Source organism: Montipora capricornis, chromosome 9, assembly GCF_036669925.1.
Source record: "Montipora capricornis isolate CH-2021 chromosome 9, ASM3666992v2, whole genome shotgun sequence".
Classification (NCBI taxonomy): domain Eukaryota; kingdom Metazoa; phylum Cnidaria; class Anthozoa; order Scleractinia; family Acroporidae; genus Montipora; species Montipora capricornis.
This window is the reverse complement of record NC_090891.1, coordinates 21,473,819-21,488,818: the sequence shown is the minus strand read 5'-3', so window position 1 is coordinate 21,488,818 and position 15,000 is coordinate 21,473,819. Positions and strand designations below refer to the sequence as shown.

The following is a 15,000-nucleotide window of genomic DNA, read 5'->3' as shown; positions in this document are numbered from 1 at the left end:
ATGGGATTGTGCAACTGAAAGTTGACTTTTTAACCTTTGGTACTACCAGAAGATTCTTATTATCAGCTCTAGTTCCCTTGTTGGTATACGATTGTGTAGAAGTTCAGTCAGATACGCAGGTGCAAGGTTGTGCACACATTTAAATGTTAGAACAAGGATCTTATACTCAATCCGCTTCTTTATAGGGAGCCAGTGCAGGTCTTTCATAACTGGGCTGATATGTTAAAATTTAGTTTTATTTGATATCAATCTTGCCACTGCCTTCTGTACACGTACTAGAAAATCCAGGGTGGTATTGGGTAGACCATTTAAAATTGAATTGCCGTAGTCTAGCCTGGAGTTAATCAAAGTGTGGACCATCGTTTTCGCAGCGTCTTCTAAGAGAAATCTTCTGCTTTTGAATAAATTATGCAACTTGCAGAAAAAACATTTTGTTGTGTTTTTGAAACGGTTCTTCAACGATAGGGTACTATCGACTTCTACGCCAAGCAAGGTTGTTGAATCAGACTTAAATACGTCTTTAGTGACACGGCGTAAATCCAGACTTGTCTTAAACATTAAACCAACACCTCCCCCTCGTTGACCCAATTTTCTTGGAGTATGAAACATTCTATCTCCATGCGGACAGGTATCACCGATGATTTGATTTGCTATTACATCATTATCAGGCAGCCATGTCTCCGTAACCGCAGCAATATCACAGTCATGATCAACAACGTGATCTTTAAGTTTGAATCCGTTTTTATTTAATGATCGACAATTGATAAGCGCCAAAACTAGACATGGTTTACTTTTAGGTGTTATTGTAGTTTTGAGCTGTAGAAGCGGAATTCTACAATGATTAGATTGCCAAAGTCAACTCCACGTCGTTGTTGTTGCTTGTGTATATGAGCCGTGACAATTGGTTGAATATCATTTGATCGTACAATTAATTCACTTTCCTTGACCCCAAGCTCAGCCTCATATCTACTTGAATTTAAGACAATCAATGCAGACAGCCATGAATTCAGTAAAGTGCCTGATGTTTTAGAGATCGAATAGTAGAATTCGACGGCAGTGGTGATGCATTACTGTTGTTGATAGCAAAGGTGTTGACTTGAATATTTAATGAGTCATGTAGATTAGATCGACTTTTGATGGCACTATTTTTCGACAATTTCAGCGTTGGTAAAACTTCAGAAAAATAGAGTTGCTACTCATCTCAGATAGATGCTTCTTTTTTCGTCCAGCACTGCAACCACGTCGCGTTGGTTTAATTCTTGAGATGCTATTTGAAGTGAGCGATTTCCAAACAATATTTGGCAGTAGATCTTCTCTTTCACTAATTTATATATATAGATTTTAAATTATATTACAACAGCTTACGGTGAATATTTTCAATAATATGGATTGGATCAATAGAGCGGATTTAAGATTTTATTCAAGGTGGACTGAGATAGTTACGGACTTATTCGGCGGAGGAAGATTTTCGCTATGAAATTATACACTAAATAGCTCGTTCTTCGTCGAACCCAGCAATCTCTAGCTAAGTATTAGAATAGGTCAGAACAATTTTAATATTGGCTTTATTTTAGTTCAACTTGGGGAAAAAAAAAGAAAAAACAGCCATGACTGGTTCGTTTCAAGTGGAATTTCTTGCAGCTAAACAAACTACATCATGCACTTAGGTACACATGAAACGTACAACTGACGGAGGACAGTAAAGTTAAACAAAGTCATAAAGGTACAGCCACTGTTCCCTTCCAACTGTCATTGCCTAATCCTTTGTTACTTAGACACCGAGCCACCTTCTTGTTCAAACTGTCCAGCGGACATCGTGTTGGACAACCTGACAGTCATTGAATACATTGTTCCGTGGACGAGGCCCAATTGTTCAGACAACTCTGGTGTCCCACCTGATTTCAGCTCCTCCAGGCCAAATGGTGATCTGTTCGAAGTACCAAGCAATTCCGAAGTCGTCTACACAGTCAGAGATAGAGCTGGCAATGAAGACAAGAGCTGCTCCTTTGCAATTAGGCTTTCCAGTGAGTACTGAGTTTTTTTAGTGTCACGATATCGAATGTCAGAGTGAGTGAGCAAGTTACCATTGACCGGTGTTTCTTAGTGACAAATGAGTGTTCGACTAGTCATTAATTGGACCTGTTCTTGGTTCTTGCTTCATTACACCCCTCAATAATAAAGTGCAGCTAATACTGCATAGCACAAGAACTCTTAATATATACTCAGCAGAATATCGCGTTTCTGATTGGTCAATGACGAATGCATAAATAGGTTATAGCGTGGAATACGGAAGTTGCTATGGAAACAGCGATAAAGTAATTTTGTTGTGCATATAATGAAAAAAATCATATTAACTTGCTCGTGCTTTTTCTTGATTTATGGTTACTCGTGATGTTCACAGTTTCGAGAACTTTCAAAACATCGCTCGTGGCCACAAATCATCAACAACAACAACAATTTATTCAGATATTTTTACTTTTATACATGGCATTACCTATCAAATTTTGCAATGTAAAATAATAATCTATTTAATTAAAAATAATCGCGATTGTCTGTAACTCATAAAAATCACGAAATGTGCTTTCCGTGTTGTTTTGTCCAGAACCGTGACTGCACGCCGATTTCAATAAGCGTTCCGCAGTGTCCCCTTTCTTTTCTCCCCAACCTCAACATCATTCGTGTCTCGGAATGCAGACAATTAACGTCACAAAGTGTCTCCCAAATTCTGCCAAACAACTGCATTTACCGTAAGCCAAAAACAACGCTAACCTTTGGCCTTATTTTAGGAAGCAGTGCGGCCCAGTGGTTAGGGCGCTTGCCTTGAGACCCGGGGACCCCGGGTTCATGACACGTTTTGACCACTGGTTGAATTTGTTCCTGGTAGTCCATGGTTCAACTTCTCAGCTGCACTTGTCAATAGCCAACTGGCAAGCTGGGATTCTTAACAGTTGTTGTTGAATGTTCTGTTCAGTCGTGATTGTGTTTCATTGGCCCTGAAAAGCCCTTAAGGGGAGTGATCAATTAAGTAAGTGTTGTGGAAAATAGATAGCAAAGTTCAGACTCCAAGGGACGCTTCGCGTTGGATGCCAAAAATGGTCGTGCATTTCTGGTTTAACATTCCCCATCTTTTGTCACATTTCGAGAGTTTCAATCCCAGCAGTGAAACAGTACATCTGTAATCTTAACCTAGTTTGATAGGATAGTTCCCTCCCGTCTCCTACAGCTAAGGCGTTGAGCTATTATAGTTTCGACTCCTGTTTGGAACACTCGAAATGTCTCGAGAGTATACCCGAGACACCGCATCGAAAAAAAAAGACCTCTCTTTAAAATATACGATTTCCAGTAGTAGATATCCTGTCATGGTTTAAGGATAATGCCTACTATTGTTACTGCGCATACGTTCTGCGAATCTCGCAATACTCGGGTTTCCTATGGGATGTGCTTACTAATACAGGGATATTGCTCGGTTTAAAACTATGCGGAGAAAGCAGTGCCCAGCAAGTGCTCTTCGTATCCAAAAAGAAATTTGGGTGTAACCATGCGTAAGAGATATTTCAGCGTCAATTTGGAAAAGAATGCCATACATTGCTTTGTATTTTAAAGCTTTTTACAAATATTATTGGATTTCAATGACACCTGTTAAGATCTGCTTTCCCGCAAATTCAAAAAGCGTGCAAAAATACCTTTCAATTAGTGGGCACCGTCCTTATTAAGACATACTGACATCTTTCTCATTTCCATATTTTACACAAGTGCAAATCAATGCGTTTTAAGATTTTCTGTTGTGCTTTTTACAGAGTTAACTTGCCCGATTTACGAGCCACCAGAAAATGGAGCACTGATCATCAATTATTTTGGTTCCGACCCATTGTGCCAAGTTCAGTGCAAGAGAGGATATGACTTTGTGACCATTCCTCCACAGCTATACATTTGCGCCACAGGAGTGTGGCAATTTACCGATTTTTTCGGTACTGCAGATACATCTCTTCCTTGGCCGGATTGTGCACGTAAGTATTATATGTTCTATTATTATATGGCTAGTGTTTCTGGTGTGATTGGCTAAGAGCAGCTAAGCGCCAGGGCAATTTCTTGCAGGAATAACTGTAACCCTCCCCTCTTGTGATAAAAAAAAATTATGACCCTTTCCGTGCTAAAAGACATGATAGGAATTATTAAGCAAGATCAAACTCTACCTTGTTCTGTTTATAACAGCAAGCGCACATTCTAGTGAGCTGAATTTTGTATATTTTTCCAACACTAATGTGTTGAAATAACAGTAGTGTTATGACTGATTTTATTTCAGAAAATTGTTGTAGTTGGTTCTGACAAAAAAAAAGATCATTTTACTGATTGTTTATGTTTTGAAACTAAATTGTCTCCATGACGAATTCGACTGCCACCAAGTGAACAGGACTATTGTCATAGAAACATTTGATTGACATCCACTCAAGTTTAGTTTCGAATTTTTTTAATTTTTTAAGTCGTTGAGGGCGTGTGAATGGTAACTGCTGTAGATTATAAGAATGTTTATAAAATAATTAGGATAGTACGCACACTCTCATTGGTCATTCGCTGTGTTTAGATGAGAGTACGAAAACTCGGCTGTGAAATCACACGAATTTTGTTTGGTTATGTGTTTCAGACGCGCGTTTTGATTGAGTGGTAGGTAATATGAGCGTGTATCAAGAAAATATGTTTTAATCAAGAAGTAAAAAAACGGCATTTTCCTTCATTTGTCGAATTATTTTTGTGAAATATTTTATAAAAGCAAGAGAGAACTTTTTCGGTACAATCCGTGTTTACATAGGGGGAGTTGGGAGAATATCGACAGTCTCCAATTCTCCCAACTCCCCCTCGTGATTAGATGAGGCTATGTAAACACGGAAGAAGTCCACTAGTGCTTAAAGATATACTAAAGTTTTGTTTGTGCGGCCGAAATATAGTTTTTCATCTCTTCATTTGTCACTCACTCACTCATGCCCTTTTACGCCTAAGTGGTATGTAGGGCAGCAACATGCTCCCTCCACATCTGCCGGTCCCTTGCCATAAGCTTGATTCCCCCAGGTCTTCCCTGATTTCTTTCTCCACTGTCCATCGCCACGTGATCTTGGGGCGGCCTCTATACTTATTAAAGTTTAATGTGCTTACTGTGTTTATTTTGTTTTTTCTATTTTAGTGGAGAGCATCGTTTACATAAAAATGTATGGCCCTCCCCAAAGCCCTGATTAATTGTTTGGTGACCGTTTTCATTTTTGCAATTAATGACCCTCCCCTTATTTGCACTAGCCCCCCTCCTCTAATAAACGACAGGCCCCTTATCAGAGTTGGTAGAGTAACTCTAAAATTGCAGTTATCGAAATACAAAATAAGTACTGAAGTTTTCTAAAATTTTAACTGTTTTTGAAAACATCCTCAAACATCATTATCTGAGATACATTGCACAACAACTGAATATTATAGAGTTTAATGTTGCCTTTGATAACCCTAAATGGCACGTTCCACCCGAAGTGTTTTTTATCATACTCTACAGCTTTTGTACCAGCAGCTAAATAAAACATTATAGTCGGTGATTGGTTTTAAGAGCTACACCGAAAACTCGTGCTTCCTATTTCGTGAGGAACACCTCGAAACCATGCAATTTTCATCTGCATATTGGAGTATGGAACCCCTAGTGAAACACTCCACTCTTTTTTAATATTTTAGTTAATGCTCGCGGGCAAACGGCTTCAACATCCGCTTGATTTTGTCATAGTTCATGCATGGAGATGGTTATGAAACTCTACAAGTTCCTTTGTTTGATGTTTTTGTCCTTATTTTTGGCCTTGGCCCTGCACAAAAACACACCTTTTTTCGATACGATAACCAATCAAATCCTTCGATTAAATTATGCGCGACTAATTTGGGAACCCGTGCGAGACCAAACTGAACAAAAGATTGTGCAGGGTCACGGTCAATTCAACATCGATTGCGACAACATTCATTGTTATCGCTTTTGAAGGTTTTAAGGTTTCATAACCAGTCCCTCGATTAACTATGATTTTGTTGAATAATGCTGAAGTATATTATACACTTAATGTATGGTCCCGAGGGAAACAGCTGGTTTTGTTTTCCCGAGAGTCTTCATGTTTCCCGAGACGAAGTCGAGGGAAACATCAGGATTCGAGGGAAAACAAAACTAATTAGTTTCCCGAGGGACCAGACATTAAGTGCTTTGATATAAATTTAGACTTTTCCTGCAACAACCGCAGTAAAACATCCGGAGCGGGCAACAACTGCGAAATTGCATCGCGGTCGGGATACATTTGAATCTGATCAGGACCACGTGACCAAGAATCAACCAATCAAAGTGCTCGTTTTGTTGAGCGAAAGTCTAGGTATATAACAATGAACGATGTTGACTGCGGAGGTGGGTAGACGGTTTCAACACATCATCAAAATTTGATTCAACAAAGCTCACGAGAGGCCTTGTATTCAGTTCCTGGCTGCAGACGCCGTTGTTACTATAGATACGGACATGATACATCATTGAGAGACCGATTAGTGCGCATGCTTATATATCCAACAATGTTGAAAGAGAGGAGCAAACGGTTTCAAATTCATTCAACATTTGCGAAAACAAAAGAAATGTTGAATGGCGGTCGAAGCAAAGTTTAAACGCTTTTAAACTCATTCAACGTCGAATCAACTTCGATTCAACCTGTTTTAACACAACTGTTTCAAGTGAACATCACTGTTCAACAGAATCGAACGGATATTGAAGCAAATGTTGAAGCTGTCTGCCCGAGCCTCTTTAATGGCTTCAATCAATCTTTTATTATTTATAATTCACACAAAACGCACCGAAAACAGTTGCAGTCCTGCAAATTAGGACGATTCTGTCTTTAGATCCAAAGGTTCTGTTTTTGTCAAAGTTATAATCTTCCATTTTCTTCTTTTTTTCAAACAGTAACGAATACTCCCCACCAACTGAAGATGGGACAACTCCCGGCCTACTTCTACTTCGATGGAGATTGTAACGACCCTAACACACAGGCTAACATAAAAACAAGTTTTATTACTATTGCTGGTTTTGCTAAGTTGTGCTTAGATTCTACTAGCTGTTCACATGACACCGTGCAAGTGTTTTGCGGGAATGTTACACAAGTAGCAAGAAGACGCCGGAGATCTACCGTTAGAGAGGTTTGTTTTGATGAGCTTTGAAGTAAGCCGTTTCTGATGCGGCAAACGGGAAAAATGATCGCAGGTACTTGTCAAGCCCCACAATTATGGACAACAATCATTAAGACTCTTCTCAAAAATACCCACTTACCCTTTTTCCATACCAAGACACTGTAGCGTCACGCAAATCTTTCCTCCCCAAGATTGCGTGACGAGCCAAAAGAATGTCTGCGAAAGAAGCTAAAGAGAATAACCGAGCGGAGCTTTCCCTCAACATTTTTTGAGGAGAGAAGGGGATCCGCAACACAAAGATTTACTACGTGGAAATAACTGGTTTAGCTATGGAGAAGAAGTGTCTCAACAAATATTTTGTCCAGGATTGTAGGTTGCCTTGCTCCTTTGATTGGTTGCTTGATATCTAAACCGGTAATATTCTCGATTAATTATCCAACGTTATTGAACAGAAAAAGCTCGAGACGAGAACAAAGAGTTTTTACTGTTTGCAGACCAAAATGGACAAGGAATCGCTTGTTAGGTGTTTTGTTCTGTTTTACGGAAAATTTAAACTGCTGGCAGTCCTTTTATGTGCGGTTTTGGGTTTCTTCGCTCATTATCGACTTACCGATTTAGAAAGGGACTATTAGCACTCAACGGAAAAAGTCTGTAGTATCGTGGAGCCCTACGGACTTGTCAAAAGACAGTAGTACTTGTTGTAAATTTTTCCATCGCTGTGTTTCCATAGCAACTTTTCTCCTACACTGCACTCTATAACATTTTTATGCATTTGCCATCGATCAATCAGAAACACAATATTCTGTTGAGTATAAAGTAACGAAAGGACTAAGTGATCCTCGCAGTTAACTGGGCAATTTAAGCAACTGTGACTTATAAAGTGACACCTGCTTAAATTGTCCAGTTAGATGTGATGATCACTCAGTTCTTTCGTCTAAAACCCGTACTTCAAATATACATTTCTTTCATTCATTCATTCAGTATAAATATAATAAGATACATGAATGCATTCCTCTTTAAAGGTCAGCATCAAGTATACTTACATCTTTCCTGAAAACAACATCACGGAAGGATTAAGCGGCCAGGCAGCTAGGGATGCCTTTTATCAGGCAAAGGTTAAAGCCAACGAAACCAGGACCGAGATTTACAACAATTTAAACAACGTCAACTGGCACGACTTTCAAGCTTCCTCCGGACTGGAACTTGTCGACTATAATGTTGACAATTTCAACCTTGCCCCAGTTGATGCTTATTGCTCGAATTCCGGAGCAGTAGTGCGAAAATGTGACGAAAGGGATTTGAGTTGTTCTGGTCAAGGATCTTGCCCTTGTAATAAGAAGGAAGGAAACGTTACTAGATGCAGTAAGTGTATCCATATGAATAGCTAGTTGAAAGCAAAGGAGTAATCACTATCTTTAACCCTGGGTATCCTTCGCGCGGTGGAGACTCCCATATGAAAAGAATAGGGGTGTTCGTCGTCTCGCTAAGGCATGTAAATTTCGGATTTTGGTCTCACTTCTGGGAAAAACGTCATTATATGTAGCCGTGAAGGTCTCCTTTAGCGTTGCGCGCGAAGAATTATAAACAAACATATGTAATACATTTTAAATATGGTCTCTCTTCGAGGTCAAAAAAGGCTGGGCCACGCCCAGATTAGTCTTCTTTAGGGGTTTCAGACAAAATACGATAGAAAACCGCGCAATTTCAGTTTTTAGTGGACAAAAGTCTGGTACCAGAATAATTCTAAGTATTTTACATTCTTTTTTACATTTTCTTAAAGCTAAAGATATAAATAATTTCATGAAATAACACTGAAAACAATTTCCCATGGGAACGAGAAAAATTAAATTTCAAAGTTCATTGAAATTGTGCAAACACAGGTAAAATTTCATCATCAGTTTCATTTCACCAGCACTTTCAAGTGTTTCTTACGAAGTTCAACAATAGTTTTTGACGTTTGGTGTTGCTAGAAATGATTTTTTTGAGAAGATATTGAAAACAGTCGTACAGACGTTTGCAATATGTTGTATATAATCTTGGTACTAGGTTTTTGTCCACTTGTTACTCGAACTTCTGGTGGATTCCGTCTTAATTCAAAATTTCTGACGAGCATCCCCACGCCTTTATATGCGAATCGCTCACTTTAACCAAGGATATAACGCAAAGCCTTACACTGACCTCACCGTTCGAAATAGGTAGCAAGTCTTACACTTTGACTTGGGTATAAAAACTAGATGTGCATTAAATTCCTGGGCATAAAATAAGTGGCAGTGTTGGCTGGCCCTTTTGCCTTACTCATCACGTGCTTTAATTCCCCCTGAAAGGATTATCGTATGCCTTCCAACACTGATGCATTAATGAAGTGTGAGTCACGTGCCTGCTGACCAAAAACGTCGACTACACTCATAAAAGAGAATTTCTCAGGCGTCTGAATCATAATCCCGGACAAAAGAGTTCGTTGGATGGCGCTAGCTTGTCGTGGCGTTCAGGTCATAAACGATAAGACAATAGCGTGAAGACCGAGTATCGACCCCGTTATGGTCGTGTGACTTGTACATTGATTCGGGAACCTTCAGAAATTTTGTCGCAGCGAAATTGGGAATCTATGACCTCGGGAAACTTTTGAAAGTCAGGTAATATGGATTCGAACACCTCACGTGTTTTTGAACTTGGCAGGTACATTGCGCTTTAACGTCGTGTTTCTTTATCTGTTACCCTCTGGTTTTAGAGTGCCTTGAGGAAACAAATAACTCCAATGATTATTCCCCTATTACTCCAGTTTACCATATTTGGTCAAGAGAACGCACAAAATATGAGACGCGGTACTACAATGTTGTGTCCCGGCTTGATCGGTTTAGAATGCAGCAAATGCGGACGGAACGAGAATTTGGCTCGTCAGTTCGTTTATCCAATCAAATAAAGGACATTTGAATGGTTTCGTCTGTGTTTGTTTCGTCATTTGAACGTGCCTTATTATGCAATCGATACGATTCTAAGTCAATACAGGAAGACGCCAAAATATTTTAAAATTGCGTAATAGTGGAATAATAAATCCATTACTGAATGGTTTATTGAATGGCTTATTTAATGGCTTCGGGGCTCGGAAAAATATTAAGCAACTCTCAAAATATCCGCGCGTATCATATGTTGAACCATTCAATAAGGTGTGTGTATTTGTTCACCCACACATGATACACCAGGAAAGGACACAAAAAGTTTGCAGTCGCTTACTTGCATGGTGATATACGTTGTTTACAGCTCAATGTCCCGTTGGAACCTATTACGATAGTGATACAGATGACTGTCTGCTGTGTCCAGAGGGGACTTACAACCAGAGGGGAGGTGTTTTGCAATGTACACCTTGTCCTGAAGGGACATGGACTTTGGGAACCAGACAAGAGAACTTCACAGCTTGTGCGGGTAAGTGATCATGATTTTTAACGAAAGTTTTGATTTGCACCCGCAGTCTTAGCATCATTTCATTGTTTTCCCTTGGACTCACAACATGGGTTAATTACAGTGTGTCATTACAAGTCCCAGACTTGGACGTTTCGCGACGGGGAAAATCGCGCACGAGCGTCCTCCATGCATATTTAACAATTATTCGCCGAAGGCGAGGTTAATATATTTTATAGTATAATTACAGCGGTGATTTGAAATATGTGCATTTTCTTTAAAACAATAGCCCATTTCTGAGTTGCTGCATGCCTCAGTTTCAAAGCGAGTCCTGGTGCACAACCATTCAAATGGAAATGAGTTGCGTCTTCTTATGCAAATCAAACTCATTTCCCTTATAATGGTTGAGCACCAAAACTCACTTCGAAACCGAGACAAACGGCAACTCGGAAATGGCCTATTACTTTCTTCGTCTGTCACCTCGACAAAACGGCTTGCGGCCATTTTGAAAAAAACCGGTTGGGTGATTATTGCATAATAATCACCTATGTAATTATACTAGAGCTCTATAATGGATTTATTGTACTTTGCATACACATCACAATGTGTATAACAAGGTTTATTCCTAAGTTTAAGGACTTCATGTACTACCTTTTTGTAGTTAGGGGTCTGGTTAAGGTCATGGCTAAACGGTGATGACCTGGTGTTGCGTATACCAAGTAAACGAAACAACTCTCGAGTGGGTTACACGTGGCTCGCAGAAGACGCAGAATAAGAGATCGCCCGTCATGATGAATAACTTATTTGTTCCATAAAAACGTCGGCTTATTGGTCACTTTGAAACAGGATGGAGAGTCTTTTTGAATTGCATTGTGCATGAGACTGTTTTTGGGACAAGCTACGTACTGTTCATGCAGTCGTTTACTCTGCAAAGCAAACGACAATTAACTTCGGGTTAAATCTTTATAACTAATAATAAGAAGAATAAGAAAAAGAATTATCGCTTCATTTAAGTCTCAAGGTTATTTGGCCAAGTACGAGTGCTCTACTAATTGGGAAGACTGACAAAGCAACGGAAATCAAAACAAATCAAATCAAATATTGATTTTTGAGAAGGGGGGAAAACGGGAGTACCCAGGAAAAAACCCCTCAGAGCAGATTAGAAAACTAAAAAACTCAACCCACATATGGCGTCGAATCCGGGAATCGATCTCCGGCCACATTGGTGGGAGGCGTGTGCTACTACTACTTAGGTTGTTACGGGTAAACTTCGAATGTACCGCGATCTTGAGCTCACTGACCTTTTGATCAAATTAATCTTTTCGCTTTCCTGCTTGGCAAGCGAGCTATCGTTTTAAAATTGCCATTGTTCAATATTCTGATGGTTTAGGAAGCTCAGCTCATGGTGTACCGCTTTCTTGCAGCTCGAGTTCTTGCTCCGCGCACGCAATGAGAAAAATGCATCCCCCAAAACAGTCCCACAATACAATTTAACAAGGCTCTCGACCATTGTAAAGGCAACAGATCCATTGGTATTTGCGCCATGATGGTGTTTTTCTTTTCACCGTAGATGAGTGTGGTCCTGGTTATTTCTCACCAACTGGCATAGCAAAGTGTTCCATGTGCCCAACTGGAACATACTCATCAGGAGAGAGAAACAAAGCCTGCGAAAACTGTCCAAGTGGAACTGTAACTGTAGCCAACGCTGCAAAAGGAATTCACGATTGTGGGAGTTAGTATAATTAGCCGTAAAATTACTTAATTGTTCATCAAAGTTATGACCAATCAGCAGGTACTATTTGAGTCACATGTACTTCTTTGTAAACCCCATGCCAAATATAAATCAACTGCTTGTTAGGTAATTAGTATTCATCATAATTTATTGTGGGTGTGTTTTTTTTTTAAAGTGCAATAAAATAATTTGCGTCCGATCTGTGAGGGCGTTTAGAATGGCTCTCCTTCGTCTCGCCATTACAGATCTCCCGCTCATATTTTATCTACTACGTAAAGTTCTCCTTGGCCTAAATATATATATAGTTTTGTCATAATATAAAATCTGTTTAACTACAGTCAACAAAATTCGTTGTTTTATCCTCGATTGATTTCTTAGTTATGCATTTATAGGCCGTAATAATAAAAACTAGCAAAGTTAGTTGTCTCTTGACCTACGACTGACTGAATGTACCGACTAGCGCATGCATCGGTACATTCTCCCGCCATTTGGCGTCTGGTCTCTAACAACTTTGCATTCTGTTTTCATACAATTTTCGCATTGCTAAGCAGTTCAGTTTTGTTCACAAATAGGCCATTTCCGAGTTCATATCTGCCTCCTTTTTCTTATGAAAAGTAGTTTTCATTCATATGTAAAGAAAACTAATAATCGGACGTACCGCGAAAAGCGTAACAAAATTATTGAATATTTCCGTTGACCATATATATATGGTAGTAGACTTCTACAAATTCCTACGGATTCCTGAAATGATGTCATATTTTTCCTGCAAGGATAAACACGTCGTTATCAAGGCAGTTTTCCGAACAATGACGATAAGCAAGGAAAGTTTGGCTTTGGTTGACAAATGTTTGTGAAATGCGGTTTAGAGGTGAATTGGAAAAATAATCGAACTAAGTAGACAATTTATATAATTGTCTCTTTATAGACGGACCGGGATTCAAACCCACGACCTTTGTAATGCCGGTGCAGTGCTCTTGAAGCCACTAAGTTCAGAGTCTTATTATTGAAGGATTCCTCGCATGGATTCGTGAAAATTTCTACAAGCGCGAGGAATTCCTGCAAATTCCTACAATCGCCATAATCGTTCATTACCATCACAAAAACTTCGCACCAAGACTCGCTTTTAAGAGGAGGCAGACATGAACTCAGAAATGGCCTATTAGAAACTCGTCTCGCAATAGGTGGTTTGCAATATATAGAGACAAAGAAAACGCTGCAATGTACAATTGCTGGTGGAAGAACAAGCGAAGCTAATGAGAGATCTTTTGTCTTCGTCCACCAACATGGTAGCGATGACGTAAACTGAAAACCAACCACACATGGGGTATTTAACTTAAAAAGCGAACTTTCCAGGTAAAGTGCTAAAATATGTTTGCAACAAATGGAGATAATTTTCTTAATAACTTAGTATATTTCTTCATTTTACAAAGCTAATTCAATATTACTGAAGTGCAAGAGTCACTGCATCTTAAACCCCTTTTACACACGCACAAAAATTGGCACGGCACTCCAAATAGAGGCAAGATACCGATATTTCGAGTGCCGAGCACACTTCCAGGGATGTGCATACTCGGTACCCCTATAATTAATATTGCTGGCACGAGTTCCTAATATGCATTCTATTTGTTCTGTTTACAGTCCAAAAATTTACCGTGTCGTGCGCGAAAAACATTGGTACAGTACCGACATTTCGGAGTGCCGTGCCAGATTTTTGTGCTAGTGTAAAACCATAGGCAGCCCAAGCTAAGCTCGGTATGCGATTTATGGACTTTGTATGGGAAAATTAACTTTGAGCTTATAAATGCTAAAATAAGCTGTGAATGTAGAAATAAACTTCACTTACCTCTACATACAGTTGTCCTCGTCTTTTCTGTGCAATCGGAGCGCAAACTGTGTCCATTATAGACGGGTTTGTGGCTTACAAATTTTTACGATGTTGTTAGTTGTCATTTCCAAGTCATAAAGAAAAGAAAGGCTCGTGACTCGCGGCGATCTCGTCCCACAAATTGCTCTCGCATCACAAAGCAACGGACCGAATCTCCAAAGAAACACCACAGCCTTAAGGCAAGAGAAATTTCCTATCACATCAACTCCACTCCGGGATAGCACTGCGATTTTTGACGGATAAATTCCAAATTCCAAGCGCTCGCCTCTTTGTGTTCGGGGTTGGAAGCTGAATAATGAATAATGAATAACGAGTATAAATAAAAAATGAATAATGAATAATTGGGTCTGAAAACGCCGGAATAATGAATAACGCAGTTATGCCAGTGGAATAATGAATAACAACAATGAATAATGAATAACCTGCAAGAATTTAAAAAGAATAATGAATAATTCGAACAAAACACACAAAGAATAATGAATAATCGAGGGCCAATTATTCAGCTTCCATCCCCGACTTTGGGTGGCTAGGTCCTTTATAGCTTGATGGCGATCATATTACATTCTGTACTCTCATTGGCCAAGTGTTTAAAATTGTCCAATGAGAGTGAAGGATGTAATCATGATCGCCATCAAGCTATAACGGCGGTAGCCACACAAAGAAGCGAGCGCATGGGAAGATTATAAAAAGCCCACCATTATTTCGAATTTATCCGTCAAAACTCGCGGTGCGATCCTGGAGTGGAGTTGATGTAATAGGAAATTTGTCTAACCTCAAGGCTGTGGTGTTTTTATGGAGATTCGGTCCCTTGCTTTTT

The 15,000-nt window shown here is 39.5% G+C and overlaps 1 protein-coding gene across 1 annotated transcript in view; it reads left to right on the top strand.

Moving 5' to 3' along the window:
• The window catches only part of LOC138016688 (sushi, von Willebrand factor type A, EGF and pentraxin domain-containing protein 1-like), a 71,833-nt gene that overhangs the window by 15,502 nt on the left and 41,331 nt on the right, over positions 1 to 15,000 (top strand). Inside the window, exons 8-13 of the mRNA XM_068863877.1 lie at positions 1,776 to 2,024; positions 3,798 to 4,007; positions 6,947 to 7,179; positions 8,193 to 8,532; positions 10,429 to 10,590; positions 12,137 to 12,298. Coding sequence (XP_068719978.1) covers positions 1,776 to 2,024; positions 3,798 to 4,007; positions 6,947 to 7,179; positions 8,193 to 8,532; positions 10,429 to 10,590; positions 12,137 to 12,298 — 1,356 coding nt within the window. The remainder of the gene's footprint in view (positions 1 to 1,775; positions 2,025 to 3,797; positions 4,008 to 6,946; positions 7,180 to 8,192; positions 8,533 to 10,428; positions 10,591 to 12,136; positions 12,299 to 15,000) is intronic.